General features: G+C 38.1%; 1 protein-coding gene across 2 annotated transcripts in view; it reads right to left on the bottom strand.

The window, feature by feature from the left end:
- Window positions 1-25,517, bottom strand: part of LOC126281397 (helicase POLQ-like) — a 107,514-nt gene that overhangs the window by 68,257 nt on the left and 13,740 nt on the right. Inside the window, exons 2-8 of one of the 2 annotated variants that reach the window (XM_049980328.1) lie at window positions 20,419-20,597; window positions 20,029-20,308; window positions 16,757-16,962; window positions 16,546-16,685; window positions 16,329-16,456; window positions 15,991-16,244; window positions 14,355-14,754 (exon numbers count right to left, since the gene is read on the bottom strand). In XM_049980328.1, coding sequence (XP_049836285.1) covers window positions 14,355-14,754; window positions 15,991-16,244; window positions 16,329-16,456; window positions 16,546-16,685; window positions 16,757-16,962; window positions 20,029-20,308; window positions 20,419-20,597 — 1,587 coding nt within the window. Of the gene's footprint in view, window positions 1-14,354; window positions 14,755-15,990; window positions 16,245-16,328; window positions 16,457-16,545; window positions 16,686-16,756; window positions 16,963-20,028; window positions 20,314-20,418; window positions 20,598-25,517 lie in introns of those variants that run through there. The other variant, XM_049980329.1, reaches the window with a different exon arrangement.

Below are 25,517 nucleotides of genomic sequence, written 5' to 3'. Positions count from 1 at the left end.
CGCCATGTGCCTGCTTGGATGTGAACATGGATACAGCACCATCATCACCAGTGCTCCCTCCTGGCCTCTCCCCACATCTGTCCGTGCCTGCACAATTTCAGACCATATTCTCGTGAGACACCACAACACCTGTTCCACCAGTCATCACCTACCAATAAAGACATGGACATCTCCACAGTAAACACTTTTCCCCAACAGGGAAGGAGTGCTGTCACCCTACAGTTTGAGTGTGCGTAATTGAACAGGCCACGGTAAAAGTGCCTTCAGCCATGTGCACAACAGCCCAATGGAAGACCAGCATGTTGGGCCGTCAGCCACACTGATGTTTACTTGCTTTGAATTGTACTGTACTTCATTCAGTGTATTGTGGATCTCTTCACGTGGAAGCAGAATAAAACTTGGTTGGTGTCACTTCTGATACTGTGTCTGCACAATGTTACACAAGTATTTTATGAGAATTTATAATATACAGTGAGAATGGAAGAGGATCTGTATACATTATTTACTAATCAGCCTTTTCCATCAATATTTTGAAATATTGTTGTAGCAGAATCTTACAAGGGAAACTAGAATTTGACAAGAAAACAAATCTATATATGTTTCATCATGTGTGAAGTTAAGGCAGAGAGATACTGTTAAACCAGTGGAAATGTATCATAAGATGAAGGCATAGTCTAGTGATCCATGGGTGTCCTGCAGCAAGTATACAAGTGGTTGTTGTTGTTGTTGTCGTGCTCTTCAATTCGAAGACTGGTTGGACGCAGCTCTCCATCCTACTCTATCCTGTGCAAGCCTCTTCATCTCTGAATAAATACTGCAACCAAGATCCTTCAATCTGCTTACTGTATTCATCTCTTGATCTCTCTCTATCATGTTTACCTCCAGTACACCCCTCTAAGACCGATTTGGTATCCCTTGATGTCTCAGAACATATCGTATCAACTGATCCCTTCTTTTGGCAAGTTGTACTACAAATTTCTTGTCTCCCTACCTTCAGAAAAGACTTCCTAACACTTAAACCTATACTCAACATTAACAAACTTCTCTTCTTCGGAAATGTTTTTCTTCCCACTGCAAGTTAACAGTTCATGTCCTCTCTACTTCTACCATTATGTTATTTTGCTGTCCACATAGCAAAACTCAAATGCTACTTTCAATGAGTCATTTTCCAATCTAATTCCCTTAGCATTAATCAAACAATGGAAAATCCAGGGTGGAATGTATCAATACCAGAGAAGGAAAGTTGCTACTCACCATATAGCTTTCAGCCATAAAGACCTTTGTCAGCAGTAGACACACGTACACACTTGCGCACACACAAACTCACGCAAACACAACTTGCACACACGTCTGCAGTCTCAGAGAGCTGAAACCACACTGCAAGCAGCAGCACCAGTGCATGATGATAGTGGCGACTGGGTGGGAAGGGGGAGGGATAGTATGGTGGCAGTGGCGGACAGTGAAGTGCTGCAGTTTAGACGGAGGACAGGAGAGAAGGTGCGGAGGGGGTAAATATTGGAAAGGAGAGAAATAAAAAGAAATTAAAAGATTGGGTGTGGTGGTGAAATGACGGCTGTGTTAGTGCTGGAAAAGGAACAGGGAGGGGGCTGGATGGGTGAGGACAGTGACTAATGAAGATTAAGGCCAGGAGGGTTATGGGAACACAGGATGTATTGCAGGGAAAGTTTCCACCTGCGCAATTCAGAAAAGCTGGTGTTGGTGGGAACCCTCCTGGCCTCAACCTTTGTTAGTCGCTGTACTCACCCATCCAGTCCCCTTCCTGTTCCCATTCCAGCACTACACAGCCGTCATTTCACTGCCACATACAGTCTTTTAATTTCTCTCCTTTCCGATTCTTACCTCCTGCCCTCTTCACACCTTCTCTCCTGCCATTTGTCTAAACTTCAGCACTTCACTATCTGCCACTCCCATCATACTATCCCTCCCCCTCCCTGCCCCAGTCTCCTTCTTACCCCCACCCAGTCGCCACTGCCATCATGCACTGGTGCTGCTGCTCGCAGTGTGGTTTCAGCTCTCTGAGACTGCAGACGTGTGTGCTAGTTGCCTTTACATGAGTGTGTGTGTGTGTGTGTGTGTGTGTGTGTGTGTGTGTGTGTGTGTGTGTGTACTGCTGACAAAGGCCTTAATGGCCGAAAGCTATAATTGTGTGAACCTTTTGCTGTGCCTATCACGACTCAGCATCTCCCTTAGCATTAACTGATTTAATTCGACTACTACATACCATTATCCTTGTTTTGCTTTTGTTGATATTCACCTTTTTTCTTCCTTTCAAGATGCTGTCCATTCTGTTCAACTGCTCTTCCAAGTCCTTTGCTGTCTCCAACAGAATTACAATGTCATCAGCAAACAATGTTTTTATTTCTTCTCCCAGAACTTTAATTCCTACTCCAAATTTTTCTTCGGTTTCTTTTACTGCCTATTCAATGTACAAATGGAACAGCATCGGAGATAGACTACAACCCTGTCTCACTCCCTTCTCAACCATTGCTCCCCTTTCATGCCCCTTGACTCTTATAACTGTTGTCTGGTATTTGTACAAGTTGTAAATAGCCTTTCAGTTCCTGTAGTTTACCCCTGCTACCTCCAGAATTTCAAAGAGAGTATTCTACCGAACAATGTCAAAAGCTTTCTCTAGTTCTACAAATGCTGTAAACTTATATTTGTCTTTCCTTAATCTATGTTCTAAGTTGTAGGGTCAGTATTGCCTTGTGTGTTCCTATATTTCTCTGGAATCCAAACTGATCTTCTCCGAGGTCAGCTTCCACCAGTTTTTCCAATTATTCTGTACACAATTCGTGTTAGTATTTTTGCAAGCATGGCTTATTAAACTGATAGTTTGATAATTTTCACACCTGTAAGCAACTGCTTTCTTCAGAAATAGAATTACTACAGTTTTCTTACGGTTTGAGGTTATTTCACCTTTCTCATACATCATGCACGCCAGATGGAAGAGTTTTGTCACCGTTGTTTCTCCCAAGGTTGTGATGGAATACTGTCTACACCTGGGACCTTGTTTTGACTCAGATCTTTCAGGGCCCTTTCAAATTCTTCATCTACGTCATCTTCCCTTTCTGTAATATTGTCTTCAAGTTTGTCTCCCTTCAGTTTTTCCTTATTTCCTTAGGACTGGTTTTCTATCTGAGCTCTTGACATTCATACAGCTGCTTCTCTTTTCCCCAAAGACCTGTAGGTGGTATCTATTTTTCCCCTAATGAAATATGACTAAGTCCTTACATTTGTCCTCTAGCCGTTCCTGCTTAGCCTTTTGCACTTCCTGTCAGTCTCATTTTTTAAATGTTTGTATTTCCTTTTGCCTGCTTCATTTGCTGCATCTTAAAATTTTCTCCTTTCATCAGTTAAATTCAATATCTCTTGTGTTATCCAAGGACTTCTACTAGGCCTTGTCTTTTCACCTATTTGATCCTCTGCTGCCTTCATTATTTAATGTCTTCAAGCTACCTCTTCATCTTCTAATGTATTCCTTTCCCCTGTCAACTGTTGCCTAATGCACCCTCTGAAACTTTCAACAATCTCTGGTTCTTTCAACTTATCTAGGTCCCATCTTCTTATTTTCCTACTTTTTTCCAATTTCTTCAGCTTTAATCTACAGTTCATAACCAACAAGTCGTGGTCAGAGTCCACATTTGCCCCTGGAAATGTCTTACAATTTAAAATCTTGTTCTTAAATCTCTGTCTAACAACTATATAATGAATCTGAAACCTTCCCATGTCTCTAGGTCTTTTTCATGTAAACAACCTTCTTTCATGATTCTTAAACCAAGTGTTAAAGACTGGGCTAAATTCTACCAGGTGGGTTCCTCTTTCTTTCCTTTCCCACAGTCCATGTTCACCTACTGTTTTTCCTTCTCTTCCTTTTACTGCTACTGAATTTCAGTCTCCCATCACAATTAAATTTTCATTTTCTTTAAGTACGCCTATCTGAATAAATCTCATTGTACATTTCCTCATTTTCTTCATCATCTGTGGAGCTAGTTGGCATATAAACTTGTACTACTGTGGTAGGCGTGGGATTCATGTCTATCTTGGCTATGATAATGCATTCACTATGCTGCTCATAGTAGCTTACCTGCGTTCATATTTTCTTATTCATTATTAAATTCTACCCCCATTTAACTTTGTACTTATAACCCTGTATTCACCTGATCAGAAGGCTTGTTTCTCCTGCCACCACTCTTCACTAATTCCCGCTACATGTAATTTCAACCTATTCATTTCCCTTTTTAAATTTTCTAACCTACCTGCCTGATTAAGGGATCTAATATTTCACGTTCTGATCTATAGAATGCCTGTTTTGTTTCTGCTTATGACAACAATGTCCTAAGTAGTCCCTGCCTGGATATCCAAATGGGGGACTATTTTACTGAAGACGACATCATGATCATCATTATTTAACCATACAGTAGAGCTGCATGTTGTGGAGAAAAATTTCAGCTGTAGTTTCCCTTGCTTTCAGCCATTCAGAGTATCAGCACGGGAAGGCCGTTTTGACTGAGGTTACAAGACTTTATCAGTCAATTGTCCAGACTGTTGCCCATACAACTACTGAAAAGGATGTTGTCCCTCTTCAGGAACCACACATTTATCTGGCCACTCAACAAATATGCCTCCATTGTGGTTCCTCCTGGGGTATGGCTATCTGTATCAAAGAGGCACGCGAGTCACCCCATTGACAGCAAGGTCCATGGTTCATGGGCAGGGGAGTACAAGTGGTACAAAATGCTTACAAGAGGTGTTAGTTCCACAGAATACACCCCACACCTGGTCCAGATACACCATCTAGTGACGAACAAATGTGAAACAGCTTTTGAAGAAAAACAGGTGTATTACTGTAAAAAATAACCACTAGTTTGGATACTAGTTTTGGCTCAGCAGGCAATACTGTGCTTGATGTTTTGCGATTCAATCAAGTGTCTACAAGATGTGTGTCATGTCAGTTGACAGGTGAATTGAAAGGTACTTAACTGTCTGCCACCCCCACCATACTACCCCTCCCCCTCCCTGCCCCAGTCTCCTCCTTACCCCATCCAGGTGGTGGTGGTGGTTAGTGTTTAATGTCCTGTCGACAACGAGGTCATTAGAGATGGACCGCAAGCTCGGGTTAGGGAAGGATTGGGAAGGAAATTGGCTGTGCCCTTTCAAAGGAACCATCCCGACATTTGCCTGAAACGATTTAGGGAAATCACGGAAAACCTAAATCAGGATCGCCGGAGACGGGATTAAACCGTCGTCCTCCCGAATGCGACCCCCGTCCATTCGCCATTCCCATCATGCCCTGGTGCCGCTGTTTGCAGTGTGGTTTCAGTTGCCTGAGACTCTAGTCATGTGTATGAGTTGTGTGTGTGTGCACACATGCGTGCATATGTGTGTGTATTGTTGAATGTCTGTCTATTGTTGACGAAGGCCAATGGCCAAAAGTTTTAATTTTGAAAGTCTTTTTGTTGTGCCTATCTACGACTCAGCACCTCCACTATATGGTGAGTGGCAACTTTCCTTCTCATAATATTGTTACATTTCATCCTGGATTTTCCACTGTTTGAATTGAAAGACTGTCACATCAATGTCTGCGAGGAACTTCGGTGTAGTTTACAAGTCAAAGATAATGGATTTCTTGACAGAATTTTTACAGGTCACACATTTGTGCACTATCACCAACTGAAATTAAAGGATCAAGCAAGTAATGGCACTGTAGCTCTTCACCAAAATAATAAAAAAATTACAGCCAACTGTCAGTAAGAAAAGCCATGCTCACTCTCTTTTGGGCTGCTAAAGGGGTTATTTTTGAACATTACATGAAAATGACATCAACAGCAACCAATAATTCTTGCTCAAATCTGCTACAAAATCACCTTCATCTGGCAATCATGAGTAAACAATGAGAACCTCCAACAGCAGGTTTTTTGTTGCAACACGTCAATGTGTCCCCCTACTGACCTCCTGAGCATAGCAAACAATACAGAAATCTGAATGTCTTACGTGTTCACTTTACTTCTCAGACCTCACCTCAAGTGTCTCACATGTTCGGACAGCTCAAAGACATGTGCCTGGGGGTGGGGGGGCAAGCATTCCCAATGAAGAGAATAAGTCTTACGGGGTATCCATGCACTTCTCAACAGTGGAATGTGTGCAATACACATCACAAGGATTATGTTGAAAAATGATAATCTGTAATTTCTCTGTATTACCTCATTCGCATAATAATAAATGTTAAGGTTTTCATTTGTTTCAATCTCTTATACAGCTTCAAAACTAGTTGTGTTGGATGTAGATAGTTCACACTAACAAACTGGAATGTTGTGCTGCCATAAAATTCGTTGTTAAGTAGAGATTATTACCAATGGAAATACAAAGTTGGTGATTATTTAAAAGGGGTATGCACTTTTGTTGTCAAGTTTACCTCAGTGTGGCTGTATTCTCTTAATGAAAAAAACTAGTTTATTAATGTTTGGGGCATTTAAAAATGAATACAACTGATTTCTGTGTGTAAATTTGCTACTGTAAGTGAGATGGATCTCTCCCACTTAATTATAGAAACAAAACAATAATCACACTTGTGGTTAAAAACTGACAATTCCACACTAAAACAAAGAAGACAACTAAGACTGATGACCGTCATTTTTTAGTTACAAACAGGATAACTGATTGACTTAGAAATGGTAAAATATGAATTGGCAAGTACTGTAAAGTCTTCTGATCCAACTGGCTGGAAGAGAGAGAGAGAGAGAGAGAGAGAGAGAGAGAGAGAGAGAGAGAGACAGAGACAGAGAGAGAGAGAGAACAGCCTTTCACAGGCACATCAGGTAAGTTTTCAGATTAACCTCTAACAAATAAATGTTGGAAAATATCCGAATGACATTATTTATGACCTTCACACATCATTTTAACTCAGTTCTTACCTTCTACCCATGGTAATCATTGTTTACACAGCAGAACCATTACATGTTGTAGTAGCTGCACTACCTCATCTTACATAACATAGCAGCATGCTGTTTTTTTTTTCTAACAATAAGTGCAAGTATTCCTCGTATGCATTTATCATAAAAAGTATGAGGTGCAAAATGATAAAATTAATGAAGTTACTGGTGATGTGATAATTTAGGTAGACATGAAAAATGTTCACCTAGTCACAGCAGTGCTCCATTTTGGAAGTTTTAATAACTTAAGTGTTTAAGAGAAACAGAAATATCTGTTGTAAAGATCAATGTAATAATGGTATGGAGTAGTAAAACTGGCAGCTGGAAGGGCAAGTACAGAAGGTACCTTTCTCATCTTTTCTGCATATTTCCCTCCACTTGTGTTCTCACCCGACACCTCAACATAGCCTTTGGATCAAAGATATGCGGTTGTAGAGTCATACCCATGCAAATTATGCTGTCAGACAATGCTGTCTGATACATGTAAGCATAATTTATTACAAGGTACTCACTGGAAAATGATAAGTTTATTGAACTTGGAAGTCAGCACTTTGAAATAAATATTTCCTTAACATAAACAGACAATGACTATTTTAAACACTTTATTTTGGCTGAAAACCACAGGCCAAGAAAATATCATAGTGAAATAGCAATTCCTTTCATTCATGAGCCTTTCAATTTTATATATTCATTTATGAATTATAAGGCATGGCTATAGCAAAATATACTGTTATTCATTCATTCATTCATCCATCCATCCATCAATCAATCCATGGAATGACACCCCTTGTGAGCCTTGGCCTTCTGTAGAACATCATTCAATTCTTTCCTGTTTAGTGCAAACTTCTTCAATTTTGAATTCCATTTCTCCTCATGTCCTTTCTAACACCTTTCCCCCCCTCAACAGTTGTCTTTCAACCCTCCTAGTTCCTTCAGGCATTGTTGAATATCTTCTTAATCATTCTATCTCTAGCTCTTGGTACAGCCTGTTCATTCCAGTGTTTTAATCACAATGCAACTGACAATGTCTGGTTAGTTACATAATTCATATGTGCAGTTCCTCCTCCTGGCACCATTTAATTCCACTGGGCCAAGAATTTATCTCAACATCTTTCTTTCAAATATGTGCAGTTGGGTTAGGTTGGGTTGGGTTAGGTTGTTTGGGGGAAGAGACCAAACTGTGAGGTCATCGATCGGATTAGGGAAGGAAGTCAGCCGTGACCTTTCAGAGGAACCATCCCAGCATTTGCCTGGAGCGATTTAGGGAAATCACAGAAAACCTAAATCAGGATGGCCGGACGCGAGATTGAACCGCCGTCCTCCCGAATGCGAGTCCAGTGTTATGTGCAGTTGCTTTTCATCAAATTTCACATGGTTTCTGCACATTATATTAGTGCTGGGCTCATCAAAACTTTGTACATCATCATAACTTGAGTTTTCCTAAAAAGCAGCTTAAAAGAAGTCTCTTATTGACATACAAAATTCAATTCACTTTTAGATTTCAGAGCTGACACTGTTTACAGAGTTTACTTATGATCCAAGGTAAGTGAAACTAATAAAAATATCGAACTTCAATGAGGGTTCATTAGGATAATCTTTTTTAGTTACAAGCATTACTTAGCTTTTCGTACATTTATCTGTAAGTTCATTTTTCTAGCAGCACTTTCAAGACGTAAAAACTTCTTTCACTGCTCTTGGCATTTTTTGAATTGCATCAGTATCATTTGCATATGCTAGCATCTGAACTGATTTGTAATGGATAGTCCCCCTTGTATTGATGCCCAAATCTCGTATAACCTTTTCCAAGACTATATTTCAACACAACACAAGATAACAAAACTCTCTGCTAAATCCATTTTTATGGTCACAGGACTTGATAGTATATCCTGTATCTACATCTGACCCCATGCGCTCTCCATAGTAGCATTCACTCAGGCAATAAACTGTTTTTTTTGTGATTACTATATACAATTTCACGAAGGTGCTGAATTGTTACTGCGATTACTACATACAATTTCAGTAAGTTGATGAATGTTGATTGTGATTAGTGTACCCAGTTTCACTATGGTGATGAACTGTAACTGAGATTACTATACACAGTATCACTAAGGGCATGAACTGTTATCGTGATTACCATATACAACACCTTTCTGTCAATACTATCATAGGCAGATCTGAAGGCCATAAAGTGGTGATGTGTATCAATCAAAACGGACCAATTAAACAGCTCATCAAAGCACTGAGCTTATTTTACACACATTACTTCACCATTCCTCAATATTGAGCCATTTGTATTTATTGATAAATTTGCCTTGGATGGTTCTTATTCAACTTAAGAAAAAAAGCTCTAATCTTGTACATCCCTTTCAACTGATTCATTCCTTTTATGTTCTCTCTTTCTTTTTGTGAAGCCTCTTCTCTTCTCTTCTCGCTATTTTATAATCTTCTACAGATTTTCAGGTATACTTTACCTGTTGTATTTTCTTGTAGGCCTAATCTTTAACCTGGTGTTAATAGTGTGTGCTCTCCCTCAAACGAGCCACTACATGTGGTTTGGTCTATTCGTCTTATACCTTTCTTCAAACTTTTTGTAACGGTATTCTTTAGGTTTTTTTCATATTTTTTCGATTCTCCCAATGGTGGACAAGTGTGCCAGGGTTTTCATGAGTGAATTAGGAAATCTTTAGAGAAGCTTGGGCTTCTTGACCTTATCAACATGAAATTGTTTGCATGAGATCCACATACCTTTTATGCAATAAATGACTGACTTCTGACTGTTGCCATAAGGTAGTGGCCTGAGTCAGCATTAGCACCCCCAAAGCTACTAACACCCATTAGGTTGGAGACTACATGTCAGATCCTTCTTATCCTGGGGACTTAGTGATGTGCCCTTTTTTTTAACCTTTCTCAACTTATCCATCTCTCCTCCACAAGGAAGGATCTACTAGTTCCAAACTCTAAGATAGTGTATCACTTTTATGTGTGTCTAACCATGGTACTACCACATATTTCACCACCTGAATGCACAAAATGGCCAGCTATTCTGTCCCATAATTTGAGTTTTTTCCACTGAATTTTGCTTTGATACAATTAATGAACACATACTGATAAATTCTGGAGGAGGTGAGAAGAACTGGCAAGACAACAGAAAAGGGGGAGGGGGGAGAGAATAGTCTTCATACCTTTGGGAAAGAAAAAGAACAAGAAACATAACAGTTAATGTAATTTATTCTTTTTTAATTATTTTGTTCTGAAGAATCAAGTGTATCTGAAAATTCAATACATGAGGAGTCACTTGAAGCAATGGACAATATTTTCCATGAGATTTTCTCAAATGTCTTCATTCAGGAAGTAATTTTTAGTGTGGAGTACGCTGTTAAGCCTGTCTGACAGTAATGTCAGCAATGGAAATTTAAGCAAATTTTGCATATCTGTGATTCTAAATGTGCAATTTCTGGATGGGTCATCTCCTTTCACTAGTGCACCTACATATATTATTCTCAGCTGTATTCAAAATGGTGAGGGGGGCCTCCTCACAACCTCGTGCACCATTTCTGTTACTAAACTGCCAATTTCAAATTGACTGTATAAGCACTTGTGGTGCCAGACTTTCTTAACACCTCTACTTTCATATAGCAATCCATAATTGAAATAATGTTCTCTTTTGTCAACTGCACAATTCCTCCACTTTGTGTGTCTGGATTGTGAATTTTCTCTTCTGATTTTAATGACAACTGAAGTTATCCATGAGGATCACAACACTTTCATCTAAACCACACAATAAATCTAAGAAACATTGTTTGAATACATTACTATTCATCTCTTTTATGATAATCACTTGTTGTAATTAACAGCTTTGCACTTCTGACAAAGTCAAAGCCACTTGACCCAACATGCTAGACAGTAAGTTCATTTTCCAAGCTACGACATCATCGCGAAAAAACAATGACCTGTATAGGTAATAAGTTTCCTATAATTTACGTCTATAGTCACAAACTTTTTGTTAACAGATTACTGGTTTCGGTCTTCAATGACCATCATCAGATCTGATGATGGTCGCTAAAGACCGAAACCGGTAATCTGTTAACAAAAAGTTTGTGGCCACAGACGTAAATAAAGGAAACTTAAGTTTGTTTCCTCTGTTAATCAATTTTTCAAATTACTCTTGGCCACTGAGTGAACCAAGCTCATTAACATGAATAATATGGTGCTGATCACTTTATTTTCTGATGTCATGCATTTTTCTCAGAAAAGTTGTCCTTACTGTTACAATATTGGATTTCATCAGCAGGATGAGTGTACCATCATTACCTTTTCTGTACTTGAACCCACATATATTTCAGAATTCTTTCAATTGAATGGCAGCCCCTCATATACAACTCTTGTCATATAAAGTATCTGCTGCCTTTTGCCTTATGAGATGACTGGCATGATCATAAATTTCCAAAACAATACAATACACAATGTCGTTCTCAAAATCTTCCAATTTTTCTTCTGTCAATATTTTTCTTCAGAGAGACAACTGGATCACAGGTTCCATTCTCTTCTGGGGGTCTTTAAGGACACAAAGAAATTCTGTCATCTTGTGTATGACTATTTCTCTCAGTGTGTCTTGTAACCAAGTCATCTTAACTAGCAAAGAAGTGCACCAATAGTTGCTGTGATGTCACAACTCTCTGAACAAAATTCCAACACATCCATATAGTAAATGATCAGCAGCAACAAAGTTGCCAAGTCGAGTCATCAACAACATGATTCAAGCACAGTGTTGCCACACTGACGTGTGTGTGTGTGTGTGTGTGTGTGTGTGTGTTCTTATGATGATACCTGGATGGTAGCTGTGGCAAAAATGACATATCGGCAAGTGTGTTCATTTCAAATAATGGACCAAGCCAGATCAGGTCAAAGATAAAAATGGCAGTTTAAAATGGAGGGTGATGGGTGGGAGGATCAGAGATTTGAACATCGACACATCGAACACAGGCGGATTCTGCAACACATATTTGAACATTATGTACAGCTATAGAATATCACCATTGACTAATTAATACAGCCACAAGGGTAACTAAGCACTCAGCATCAATCACTGATCATATACTAAATGAATTGGAGAAAGAAAATTGTGATATGGTTGTAGGTAACGCAGGCCTTTCATATCATTCCACTCAGCTGTTAAAATTAAAAATAGCTGTACAAAACCAAACTAAAATACTCAGCTATAGAAGGGTCTTCTCTCTAACAGCAAAAAGGTCTCAAAAAATGACAAAATTATGGAAAAGACAGAAAATAAAAGCATCCCGGAATGTCACCAAACTGGAGACAAATAGAGAAAAGACAAAACAGGTAAACATACTATTACAGTGCACTGTTACCACAATACATGATTTTAAAAAAAATGCAGGCTTTGCAAATCAATATTTCAGCAACATAGGTACCAAGCTACAATACAAATTTCACAAATTACAACCTGTACAAACACTGAACTATGTTCGAAACACAATGATGCTACAGCCCTCAATTTCAGAAGAAATAAGTAATGTTGTTTGGAACCTAAAAAATAAAATCTCAGCAAGTATACATTAAGTACCTGTGTGCTTCCTGAAGGACTGCACAGAAAGTATCATGGACCCTTTACCGCACATCATAAATGAATCATTTACCACAGGTTGCTTCCCAGAGCACTGAAGCATGCGAAGGTTCTACTGCTAAATAAGAAAGGAGACCCCAAAAATATACAAAATTATAGGCCCATCTCTTTATTGTTATCATTTTCAAAAGTAATGGAAACCATAATGAAAGTTGGACTCATGGGGTACCTAACAAAGTACAATTTTCTGTGCAAACAATAGTTTGGTTTCAAGCCTAGTAAAAGCACACATTCAGCTACAGCTCATTTTACAAATGTTTTTCTGGAAGCACTAGATACAGGAGAGCATATAACAGGCATCTTCCTTGAATTCAGCAAAGCCTTTGATACAGCAGACCACACAATTCTGTTAAATAAACTGAAAACTGTGGGTAGCAAACAAGTGGTTTTGTTCATACCTTGAAAGAGTGCAACAGGTAGAGATCTCTCGGACAAACTCCAATCATACCATTAAATACCTTTCTGACTCAGAATACATTAATATAATGGAGTCTCCCAAAGAAGCATGCTTGGCCCAATACTCTTATACGATTTGCCCCAGCATCCCAAACAAGGTGAAACAGTATTGTTTGCTGATGACAGTAACATTCTAATCAGTGAAAGATCACCAAGTGTATTAAAGGACAAAGCTGAAGAAAGACTCATGCATGTATGCACATGGGTAGACAACAACAAATTAACTTTAAATGTAAAAAAACCAGTTGCATTAGTTTCCACATATGCAGGAAACCCAAAAGTAACTCTTTAAAAGTGAAAGATAAGCTCATAGAATGTGTATCACAAACAAAATTTCTTGGGGGTTGCATCTTGACACACAACTAAAATTGACTGAGCATGCTACTGCCCTCGGGAAATGAATAGCTACAACAACTTTGTAATGAGAACAACAAATTCTGTGTGTAGTAGTTCTTGAACCAGAACAACATCTTTTGCATATATTCATTCTGTGATGAGTTATGGGATAATGTTCTGCGGAACAAATGAACAGAACCGAAAAACAATCTTTAAGCTACAAAAAAGTGCTGAACGAATTATGACAAAAAGTAGATAGAGAAAACAGTGGACTGAGTTGCTTAAACTTACAAAAACTTGACTGTTGCATATGAGTTCAGTGTGCAAACAGTGATCCACATTAAAAAGGATGATCATCAGTACCGAATGAGAAGGTCTCTACATGAACATGGAACCAGATCCAGCCACCGCTTATACCTCAATAGAAAAACAAAACAAAAACCGACAATAGTGGGCTATATAATGTAATTAAACTATATAATACCACACTCACAAGAATCATCTTATTTTTTGGGTCTGTGGAACGAAAACTGAATTTAATATGCCACAAGAGATCAAAGACAAAAGTGAAACACATGTCTTCAGGTATGTGCAAAAAGATTATCTGTTAGAAAAGTGTTTTATATTGTAGAGGATTACCTAAAATTATGTGTAAGTTTTGTTGAGAATTGTGCTAATGAGCAATTACTGCAATTAAGAAGCATTTTACAATATGTCAAACAGAACCAAATGGGTAACTCAGAAAGACAGGAAATGTATGTATCTATTTATGTATATAGATGTGTATGGTTATGTATCTCTACGTCTACATTTATTGCATTTACATGTTGACAACATCCCTACATTTTACACTGTTTATGGAAGGATAAATAAAAAAATACTTGCCTTCTAACTGCCAGTTTTACTTCTTCCCAGTACAATTAATTTGCTAGAGGGTAGTTTATTAATAAGTTGCTCCATACCTTTCATGGCAGCACGTCCCAATTTACTCACAGTAAGTTCAGTCTCTGAGTGTAATGTGACCCGGGATTTCCTTTTGCTGGAAGACACATTGCATGCAGTGGGCATGCTTACTGACAGCACATCACTTTCATTTACCACTGCAGGTGAACTCACAATAGCTACTGCCCCAGTCCGAACAAGATGAGAAACAGCAGCATCTGTTAGCTGCAGCACATCAACTTCAAGTCTTTTTTCTTGAACTGAAAGAAGAGTGGTGCGTGCGAGATCATGCAGATGAGCACGTGTTGTTGCCAACCCTAGACCAATTGCACTGAGCATTAGCGTCTGGAGACCGACATTATCTGGCTTGTGTAGAGTGCTGCAAGCGTCATCAACTGGAGACTGAATTAAGCTGTTAACCTGAAAAGTAGTTTCATTATTTGCATTAGCTGAATAATAGGTTTTCCAAATGTGAATATTGCACAATCTTTAAGAACTTTTTTTGCACTAATGGTATTAACATATTTAGTGTAGCAACACTGAAATAAAATGATTATTTTCCCTCATCCTGAACACCTCCTCTTGGTTTTTATCACTGTATGATATTCAATGGGTATAAATTCTTAACTAAACCATTTTGATGTAAACCACTGCAATCTTAACCTGGAAATTCTTGGATGGCAAACTGCTCAGATTCTGGAGAAAGTTGAAAATACTAAATTTAAAACACATGAGGAGAAATGATCAAATGTAACATAACACAAAATTTAACTCTTACATTCCTTTGGTCAAACACAATAATCTGAGTGCATGGGAGATTAGACACTGGGTCAGTCAGAAATTTGGGCTGCTCTTGGAAGCATGCTTGGATAGCAGAAGTGTTTAAGGTAACTGCTATCAACAAGTGGGAAATCCAGGTTCGAGACCATGTCTGGCTCAAATTTTCATTAGTTCCAAAATATTCTACAGCAGAAACATAACTACAATCTGAGAGTTCATTCCATAAATTATGCATTCATTCCATTTTCTTCAACACACCTAAGAACTTAGTATGAAATAAATTAAAGTTCCTTGAAAGCTGAATCACAACACCAAAATCCAGGAAAATGACTTAAGTAGCGAAAGCTGTGACTTCCTGTTAGATACTTTCCAATTGAGTTCTTTTGTCCAAACAATAAAAGGTATGCTGACAGAAATTACTTGGTCCTCAATTGTTCAGTGCTCAGGATCAGGATCAGCCCCTCATCCTTTGAGCAATTTCTTGTGTATAATTCTACCTGTTCTTTGGTTTTAAAACTGAAATCTCATCGATCCCTTTCAGTTCTATTTTTCACACTTGTCAGAAGACTTCCTTTCTACAAATTATTGATAGGTTCAGTAGAATGAACTTAAATTCCAAATGAACATGAGTGACAATGAAGTAGGTATGGGACACCGAGTTTCAGATCGGAAACATTTTCCATTTTTCACGTGTTCATGTAAGATTACATTTTGCTAATGTGTAAAATTTGTCATAGAAATATCTTGAAATGTTGGTGCAATTATTGGTTACTACTATTTTTCTTAAAAAAAATTGCCATCCTCAAATGTTTGAACTTCTAATATTGTCACTGCATTTGTTTCATTTATTAAATAAAATAAAATAATTCTACAAACCATATGAACTTCTGAAGGTTTGCAAATTAGAATGCTTTCACCAGAGGCTCCAAAACCAGCACGACCAGCCCTACCAATCATTTGCTTGTATCGGCTGGGACTCAGGAATTTTTGTCCAACATATGGAGAACGTAGGATAACTCTTTTTGCAGGAAGATTCACACCGGCTGCCAATGTTGAAGTGCAAAAGAGGCAACACAGTGTGCCAACAAGGAAAGCCTCTTCTAAAAGCCTACGTTCATCGACTGTAAGACCTGAAATTTTTTCAACATACCCTGTGGAACTTTTGTATTAGCCAAGTAGTCTTATAATGGACAAATATATTAGGGAAGTGGTACCTGAGTGGTGATATCCCATTCCATAAGGCAATGTCTTCTGCAGTACAGGACAAAGACTACCATTCAATTCAGATACAAGAGTTCTTATCAGGGCTTCTTTCTCCTCTTTCCTGTGGTCCAAGATCTCTCTGCAATAGAAGAAAGATGAACACAGACACCAGCCAAAAAGAAACTACTTGATTTTGTACAAGATAATATATATTTTGTTAAAAGTTACCTTGGCAAATTCTTAGACACAAGCAATGCAACATTTTCACAATTTTTCTTTGTGGCACAAAACACTAGGCAAGAATCATGCGGTATTACTTCACACACTAATCGAGCAATATGGTCTTGGTCTCCATTGCATGATGGGGGCTGAAACATTCTTTTATTAGATACTAAATCATAACAATAATAAAAAAGTAGCATACATTCTCCTTGCTTACTGGCATATCCATGGTCCTAACAAGAGAGAGCATTTCTTCAGAACCTTTCAATTTCGAATTGACCTCAAAAATATTTCTTTCGCATTTCACATATTCCTTCAGTTCCACAGGACGAAAATTGCGTGAGTAAATTTCAGCATTTAGGAATGTAGCAACTTCCTGAATGTTGCCAATCGTTGCACTCATTCCTACTATTTGGACATGCCCTAAAAATCAAAACAAACACACTATGACAACAGTTTTTAAGAAATAATTATATGTACATGTTTCAAAAGTGTGCTTTAGTGGATATCGAGATGAATATCACACTGTAAATCTGAAGGGCCAGAATTAAATCCCCAGTTGGTTAAAATAGCTTTTCACTTATTTAATATGACTTCCAGTTCCACTAACATTCTGTGAAAATGAAAAATTCAACATTGCAAGAAAGTAGTGTTTAGTCCATGAAAGAAAATTTACTTGTATTGCTGGCAATTAAAATTGCACAACATGAAGCTTGTATGCAACAAATGTCAAATTTGCATATAGTGTACTACATGCTTGCATAAGCAAATAATTAGCATTTCAGCACCACACAAAGTAGGTGGAAATAGTGCCACCTACATTCTGTATATCTTACTCATTCAGAAACAGCATTTGAATGTTGACTAATTGTGAGAAGATGGTGTGATGCCTCATGTCAGAGGAGGAAGGTCTACAAGCATGTGTCAGATTTGACAGCAGCAGGGTCATGGACTATCAAGACAGTGGTTTATTGTTCCACGACAGGGCTTCTCACATTGGTCGATTACAATTGCTATGTGAATATTGAATGAAGGGTTAGAGGAGCGTGAAACTCCATGCCATGCAGGGACTCAATGGCCTCAAGTCCAAAGGGACAGACTTTTGTTCACTCAGTTGTGAAGGACCATACATCCATGTTACATACCTTATGTTATAAAATGGGCTTGTTTACAGAAAGACAGGTACTCAGACGGTGTAATGACTTCTAGAGCACCCCCGACTGCCAACATTTCAGTTATTGTTGTGGCAGCAGAGAAAGACATGCCAATAGCGATGCACGCAATGACGACACTGGAACAGGAGTGGGTCATACTGTTATTTCAAATGAGTCCCCATTCTGCATACAGCATCATAATGCACATATGCATGTGTGGAGGCTCCAAGGAGCACAAAAAAAATCAGACCACATTTGGCAGCATCTGGCACGATCATATGATACGGGATACCCACTGGTTACACAATATGATTGCCTCTGGCTTGCAAATACAGTGGTTTAAAATAATAAGAAAATGTAAGTCTGTATGTTACTCACGCTGTTCTGCCATATGACGTATGTGAGAAAAGTAATGAGGCTGACAACACAGCAAGTGATCTGGTAAACCTGTGTTGTTCTACTTGTGTGGACCAGTGTATTCATCCCTTCCAGGTGCTCAGTCCAAGTTTCAGCTCTGTAGTGCCATCATGTGATTTTTCAGAGCACCATCAGCAAAGTTGTGTTTTTTTTGTATGTTATGAAAATTGAACAGCAGAATTTAGAACATTGTTACACCATCAAGTTTTGTGTTAAACTTGGGGAATCCACGAGTATGACCCCTGAGAAGTTAAAATAAGGCTATGGGGAACATTCATTATCAAGAACACAAGTTTTTCACTGACACACATCATTTCTGGAAGGCTGAGAACACTCTGAAGATGAACCTAGCTCAGGGAGATCTTCAGACTGAGTAAGCTTGTATCTTACCAGATAGAATTAGTCACAAGCTCAAACAGCTAGCAAAGGAGGCCTTTTTCAGAGGGTGCCCAGTGTTAAATGTTTCCTTATATGGAAACTGTACACTTTCTGCTTTACTCAATGCTTAAAATTCCTTCCAAACTACTGAGAGGTTAAAATTAAACTTTCGCTACTTGAGCCAGTGTAGACAGAAAAGTATTTACCATATGGGTACCCAACTTTATAGGGAAGGATATTCAGACTGTGTGCTGCAAGATTTGTGTTGTTACTAGGGTTACTGTCATTAAGTGTCGTTAGGCATCAGTACTGGTACAGCAACATACTGTTGAAACTTAAGCATCAGTGCATATTACAGTTGAAGACAATCAACAAGAGCCTGAAAAAGGTGAGCAGGGCTTTAATCATAAAGCTGTTTGAGCAATTCAACAACAATAGTGCTGCTTCTCTTTGAGAGTATCAAAGCATTACAGGAATACAGAGAGGTGCTCTTTCTGCACCAAGGTTGAAGAATGATTCAGAATTTCGAATTAACAGTCAATTTGGGAATTGCTCCTGGGAGAAGCCGATGGCAAATAGTGTTCCAAAATGTTGAAGAAGTTACTGTTGGCATAGCTGGGAATGTTGGACACAATGTGCAAGTTTCAAGCAGTGCAAGAGCTGTGCCATGACAGACGAACATTCCACGGTCCACCATTCAAAAAGTGCTGCAAACAACAGCGAAATGGTATCGGTACAAACTTTACATTACTCATCAGATCAGATAGTCATCACATTGAGCAACGATTGTAACATGGAATGTAAGCATGAAAGGCAATTAAAAATGCTACACTCTCAGGTGGACCTTAAAATGTGTGTCTTTAAATGGTTTATTTGTTATTTCTCTTCCACATGTCCTTACAAATGTTCCCACAAAGTTTCACTGTTCTACGCTCACTCATTTTTCATGGGGGCCCACTTAAGCAGTGAAAGTTTAATTGTAACCAGCCTGTAGTTATTTCTTAATTAGTCATGTCCACAGCTCAGTAGAAATTGATGAAGTCATTGGACAAGAGACTGAGAGGTGATTATGGTGGTTAGATGCAATAAACCTTTAAAGTTCTGGAAAATCTGCCTGATAGCCAAGCAAGGAGGGTGCCTGCAGGAAAGCCAATGGCCACCAGCTTTTCTCTTCAAGGATCTTAAGAGCAGGGGGATTAGGGCAGTCATTTCATTGCTACCCAATTCCAGCAAGCACTATAAGTGTAAAGACTGGAAATTGTAACATATTATACGCTTGATCCTCGATTTAATCATTATTTATTCCACCTTATTATGAGAAAAATAGCTCACATACATAATCAAGACCGTTCATGATTACAAGATTTGCCAGCAAAATAAAAGTTATTTTGCTATTGTGTAAGCAATAAGATAGAACAAATATATCAAAATGGTATAAAAAACACATTGTGTAAACTAACTTAATTTCATTTTCTTTACATTTTGCTACAGCATCAATTCAACATAAATTTCAATATACAGTACAGTTCCAAATACCTACTAGCAGAGAAACGAAGCTTTGTGAGGAGGATTTCCAGAGTTGCTGACCGTGAACTGTCTGTGTCTCCAATTAAATGCAATTCATCAACCACTACAAGCCCTATTTCTTCCATTCGCTTTGTCTCAAGTAGACTGTTGACAATGCCAAGCGCTTTTTCCATTGTTGCTATGTATACAGAATGCCTCTTTCTTCTCTTTGTTGGTGGATATTGTCCCTTGCCAGCTGCATACTCTTCTAGCATGAAGTCCAGGTCAACAGCAAAAGGGGCCATAGAGCGTACCTTTACTTGAAAGAAAGAATTTAATAGCAGAAAAAAGAACAAAAATTTCTACGTTTCTAAACGTTGCAAACACAGTTGAGAATTACATTTTCCGTAAGAAACTCCCTTACCTTCTCTTGAACGATTGAGACATACGGTAAAACAAATATAGCATTTCTCCTGTGGCACAGTATTTCCCGAAAGATTAAAATCTCAGCAACTAAAGTTTTCCCTCCACTTGTAGGAAGTGCATAAACCAAATTCTTCCTGTCATTCAATGCTTTTAAGTTCAAGCACTCTTCCTGCCATTCTGAAAATGAGCATACAATCCAATTTCTTAACAATACAAACAATATACCAACCAACTCCTACAAAGGGACACTGACTAACTGATATGCATTTTCTGTGTTCTTAACACCTGTTAAAAATAAAAGATGATGATGATGATGATGATGATGATGATGATATGCAATCATCATTCTTATTAAGACATTACAAAATTCCATATGACAATAATTACTGAACAAATGAAGAGTCAAATAGATAGTAACTGAATAGTATTCCTGACATGTAAACTGGTCAAAAGGAACACTACTTTTTAGATAGATCTGCATGCTTTTTCTGGTCAATGTACACATCAGGTACACTATCTAACCACATCCTAAACAACATTTCACTTATATATGCATTCCGTAACATGAACTTAATATTACAACAGAAAATCAAAAATTGTTGTTATTACATCTTAACTACCAATTTACATAATTAAGAACAATGTACAGAACAAAACCAAAGAGAAGAAAACATCATTTATTCAAGATGCGAAGATGCAAGCCAAATACATCAATCTAGCCTGAAATTTCAATTTTTAGTGGAGTGTTCACCAGAATTAACTTATCTTATACAAAAGTGTCATATGCTGATTTGAGACTCTAATATGTATCTTTAGCTTTGCCCTCAAAAAATGAAGATGTGTGTTTGTGTCCTCGTTTGACACTTCTTCAATCTGTTAGGCAGATGAATTCTTGTATGAAGTTGGAATCAAAAGGCACTAACGATTTATCATTTAGCTACCATTAGAACAGCAAACCAATTTATACTGTAAAAGTACATGTGATTACAGTGACAGCGATTTGTAACATATCTTTTAACAGTTAACTGGCAAGTCAAGCTGAAATGGAACTGCAGAAGAGTCATAAGAGATGAAGCAGTCAAGACGATGGATATTACAATAATTCCGAATAAATTACTTAGCGTAGTTTATAGACAGCCAGATTAATGTTCGCATTTGTGAAAGAAAGTAACTTTAAATCAGCTGCAAAATGTACACTGACTTTGATTAAAAATGAAAACTATGCACATATGTGCAGATTTAAGTTCCAATCTAAAATAGTTTAATTTATCACAAAAGTTTACAATGTCAAATCCATGCTGTTAAAGGGAGTTTATCCCAATGAGATGGTAGAAACCACACAATATTTCGGTGCCTTCATGTGCTTCCTTCATAAGCTGACATGGCAGACAGAGGGGCATATTGTATCTATAAGTATGATGATACATATCTGCCCCAATTTCACCCCCGTCCTAACAACACTGTTTGTAGTTTGCTATCACATCAACTATAATGTTATCATGGAGACAAAATGCCTCAAATTCAATATCAAAGATGAAAGCAATCACTGGGTCATGATGAGATCCTTGGTTTATGTCCCTGTACCAACAGCTCATGGCTGTTTCTTGCTCTGTAACAGCACAGTTTCACTTGAAACTGGGCTTTGACAAAGCCTAAGACCTGTTTCAGTTTAATACTCAACTGTAATCTGTTGTGTTGATTTATTTAAATGTCTGCAATGCAAATTTCTATAAATACCTTTGTGATGCTTTCAGTAACTTGTTTCCAGGGTAAGGTATTGTGGAGGAGATAACCCTAGTCTACCTATACAAGCCACTTTATGCAGTGTGGTGAGGGGTACTTCCAGTACCATTATCATTTTCCCCTTTCCCTGTTCCCTATGTGAATGGTACATGAAAAGATTGATTGTTCCGAAGCTTCCAAATAAGCTGTAATTTCTACGATTTTTTCAATGTGGTCATTTTACCAGATGTGTGTGGGATGAAGTAATCTGTTGCCCAACTCTTCTTGGAAAATACTGTCTCAGAATTTTAACAGTAAACCTCTTCATAATGGAGAAAACTTCTGCTGTAGCATCTGGCACTGGATTTTGTTCAGCATCTACGCAATGCTCTCATGCTTGAGTTGACAAGAACCTGATGACCTCTGGAATGATGTACCTTTATCTTTCATTTGTTTGACTTTATGCACAGCCAGGTTAAAGTTATTGTTGCTGTCAGAGCTAGCAGCTCTGTATATAATAACCTACAAATTTAATTGTGTATTCGTCCTATTATAATGTATATACACAGATAAGTGAAATTTTGTAATCTGATATCCTTCCTGGAGTTACAGTTTTAACAGCCAACCAGGTATGCTGAAGCGCAATTTTTACTAAGACCTAGTGGACAAATTTATATATTTTCCGACACAACCAAGTCATATTTAACGTTTATAGCTGTATAATGATGACACCGAATATTCTTTATTTAAGTGGAAGTATTTACTTTTTCCTGTGGTATTGGAAAAGGCCTTTGGAGAAGACTTCAATAATGTAAGACGAGTGGAATTTGATCTGTAGCTAATGTGATAACAGTGTTGTGCAGTATCAAATAGAACACCTAATTCACATATGATTCATTTACATATCTGTGAACTTTAAGACCAACAGTCTTTGTTCTGCTGTTGTGGCAATCTCGCAAGTTGCTAGTGAAGCTATGTACACTTTTACAAGCCTATAGTACTCCGTCTTCAGGCCAAAAGTGGCCGATCGAGACCATCCGACCGCCATGTCATCCTCAGCACACCACTCTCCCGGTCTTTATGATGGTTTTCTTTGACCAGAGCCACTACTATTCAGTCGAGTAGCTCCTCAATTGGCATCACTCAGCTGCGTGCACCTCGAAAAATGGTAACAGTGCATGGCAGCCCTGATGATCTCCCATCCAAGCACCGGCCTCACCCGATAGCGCTTAACTTCGGTGATCTGACGGGAACTGGTGTGTCCACTGCGGCAAGGCCGATGCCTCTTTACATCAGATTAACAATGCAGTTGCGTGCTTAGATATATCAAAGGAATTTAAAGTGTGGAGGCAAAAAAGGCATATGATGAGACAAACGCAACCAAAATTTTACAACTGTAACACACAACACACCTCACTACAAGACAGCTTGAATGTGTTAGTGGTATCACAATTCTTTCCACATTTCATTCCAACATCTTCATAGGAATGACTTTTGAAAATGGTAAGAGAACTCAAAATGGCATCTGTGAAAATTGATGACATGAATGCTTCTATGCAATATTTTGTAGTGTTTACAAGCCATGGGCAATATGCACTACTCAAGAGTTGAGAATGAGGCCTACAAGGAAACACCAACAACTTTCAGTGACACTAAATGCTGAATAATATGATCCTGTGCTGCAGCGATTCCAGATAAAACTGAACAAGCAGTATTGTCCATCTGAAATCGTGTATAATGTCCAAGAGCTACATTATGAGCACTAGCTACAACAGTTATAATGATCAATACATGAAGCGTATCACAGTTATGTGTTTGCTTAAATTTCGTGCAGTGGGCAGATGTTTATTTTTCTCGTGACATTGGGACACTTGTCTGTGGCAGTTTCTCTTTTCACTATTTGATCAAGTTCCTCACATGTCATGCCAGTTCTCTTTGAAGGCTCTTTCCTTTGGTACAGTAAAAAGATTTCCATAGTTATAATTAAACAAAACTAAGTTGGAATCTTAATTTGGCAAGGATAGACATTCATATGCATACAGCAGAAAAGTCATCACACTGCCCATAATCACAACCACACACTGATATGTTTATTTTTAAAGATACAGTGGGTGACGAATTTTAGTGGCCTTATCCGGTATACAATCATTTATTTATTATTCATCCAGGGACAATCTTACAATTATATAGGACTTGTCATCATAATACAATGAAAATAAATAATGCAAAAATATGCATGCACACAGAATATATGAGCCCAGTGACTTAAAAACTGCACTGGCTCATTCTGCCAGTACCTATTACAATGTTCTTTGATACACACAGAATTTGCTCCAGATAATGTATAATAAAAACATCATTTTGGTATTCATTGCTGCAGGCATCAAGGACACCCACTGGTGACTCCTGAACCATGAACTTGACCATCATGGAACAATCTTCATGCACATTAGACACTGTATGGACAGTCTTGTAGTTTCACGTGACTTCCAAGTGGTGATACATAAATCCTTATGAGGCTTGAGGGAAAGAAGACAAACTCTTGAACCTACAGACCTGAGTGAGGTATAAAAGGGGCTCTAGTTTTAAGAGTCCGAACATCTTTTAACACTCTTTCTTCCAAAATTGAGTGTCTTTGTAAATGATAAGGTCATGTGTTCTTCTTTCAGTAATTTAAAACATTTCCTACTCTATAGTTCATTTAACACTACAGAAAAATATTTGAACCTTAATGTGTAAGAACATAAACTTTCCATATAACGTTTCATCCTCAGATCACTGTGTGTATAAATGTGTGTATTATTGTATCTGTGTTTAAATATTGCATTTTTTTCATACGATAAAATGACTAACCTGCCCTCATTTGTATATTTAATTGATTAGTACTGTTTATTTGACCACACTGAATGTTGTAAATATTTCAAGGTCATAAAACTGGCTTATTCCATATCCTATGGTCTGTTATCACGACAGATATGGAATACTAAATAAATAAAAGCAAAATAAATAGTTATACGCATTACAGCAAAACAATATTCTGCTAGGCCTACAGAAAAACTGTTGTAAAAGTTGTGCTTGGTGCAGGTGTTCCTTATGGGCAATAGTTTTGTAGTGTCAAAAAATTGCTTACATATTCAGCAGCTTACTTGGAAAATACTGTAAATGGATCTATGAAAAAGTACATCACAGCCACTGTTAATACTCACCATATAATGAAGATGCTGAGTAACAGATAGGCACAACAAAGACTGTCACAACGTTTGTCAGAGACTGCAGACGTTTGTGTGTGTGTGTGTGTGTGTGTGTGTGTGTGTGTGTGTGTGTGTGGCCTATTTATGACAAAGGCCTTACTGGCTGAAAGCTTTTTTTGTGGCA

The sequence above is a fragment of the Schistocerca gregaria genome, chromosome 7 (assembly GCF_023897955.1).
Source record: "Schistocerca gregaria isolate iqSchGreg1 chromosome 7, iqSchGreg1.2, whole genome shotgun sequence".
Taxonomy (NCBI): Eukaryota; Metazoa; Arthropoda; class Insecta; order Orthoptera; family Acrididae; genus Schistocerca; species Schistocerca gregaria.
Note: the sequence above shows the minus strand (reverse complement) of the source record. Positions and strands in the feature narration are given on the sequence as shown.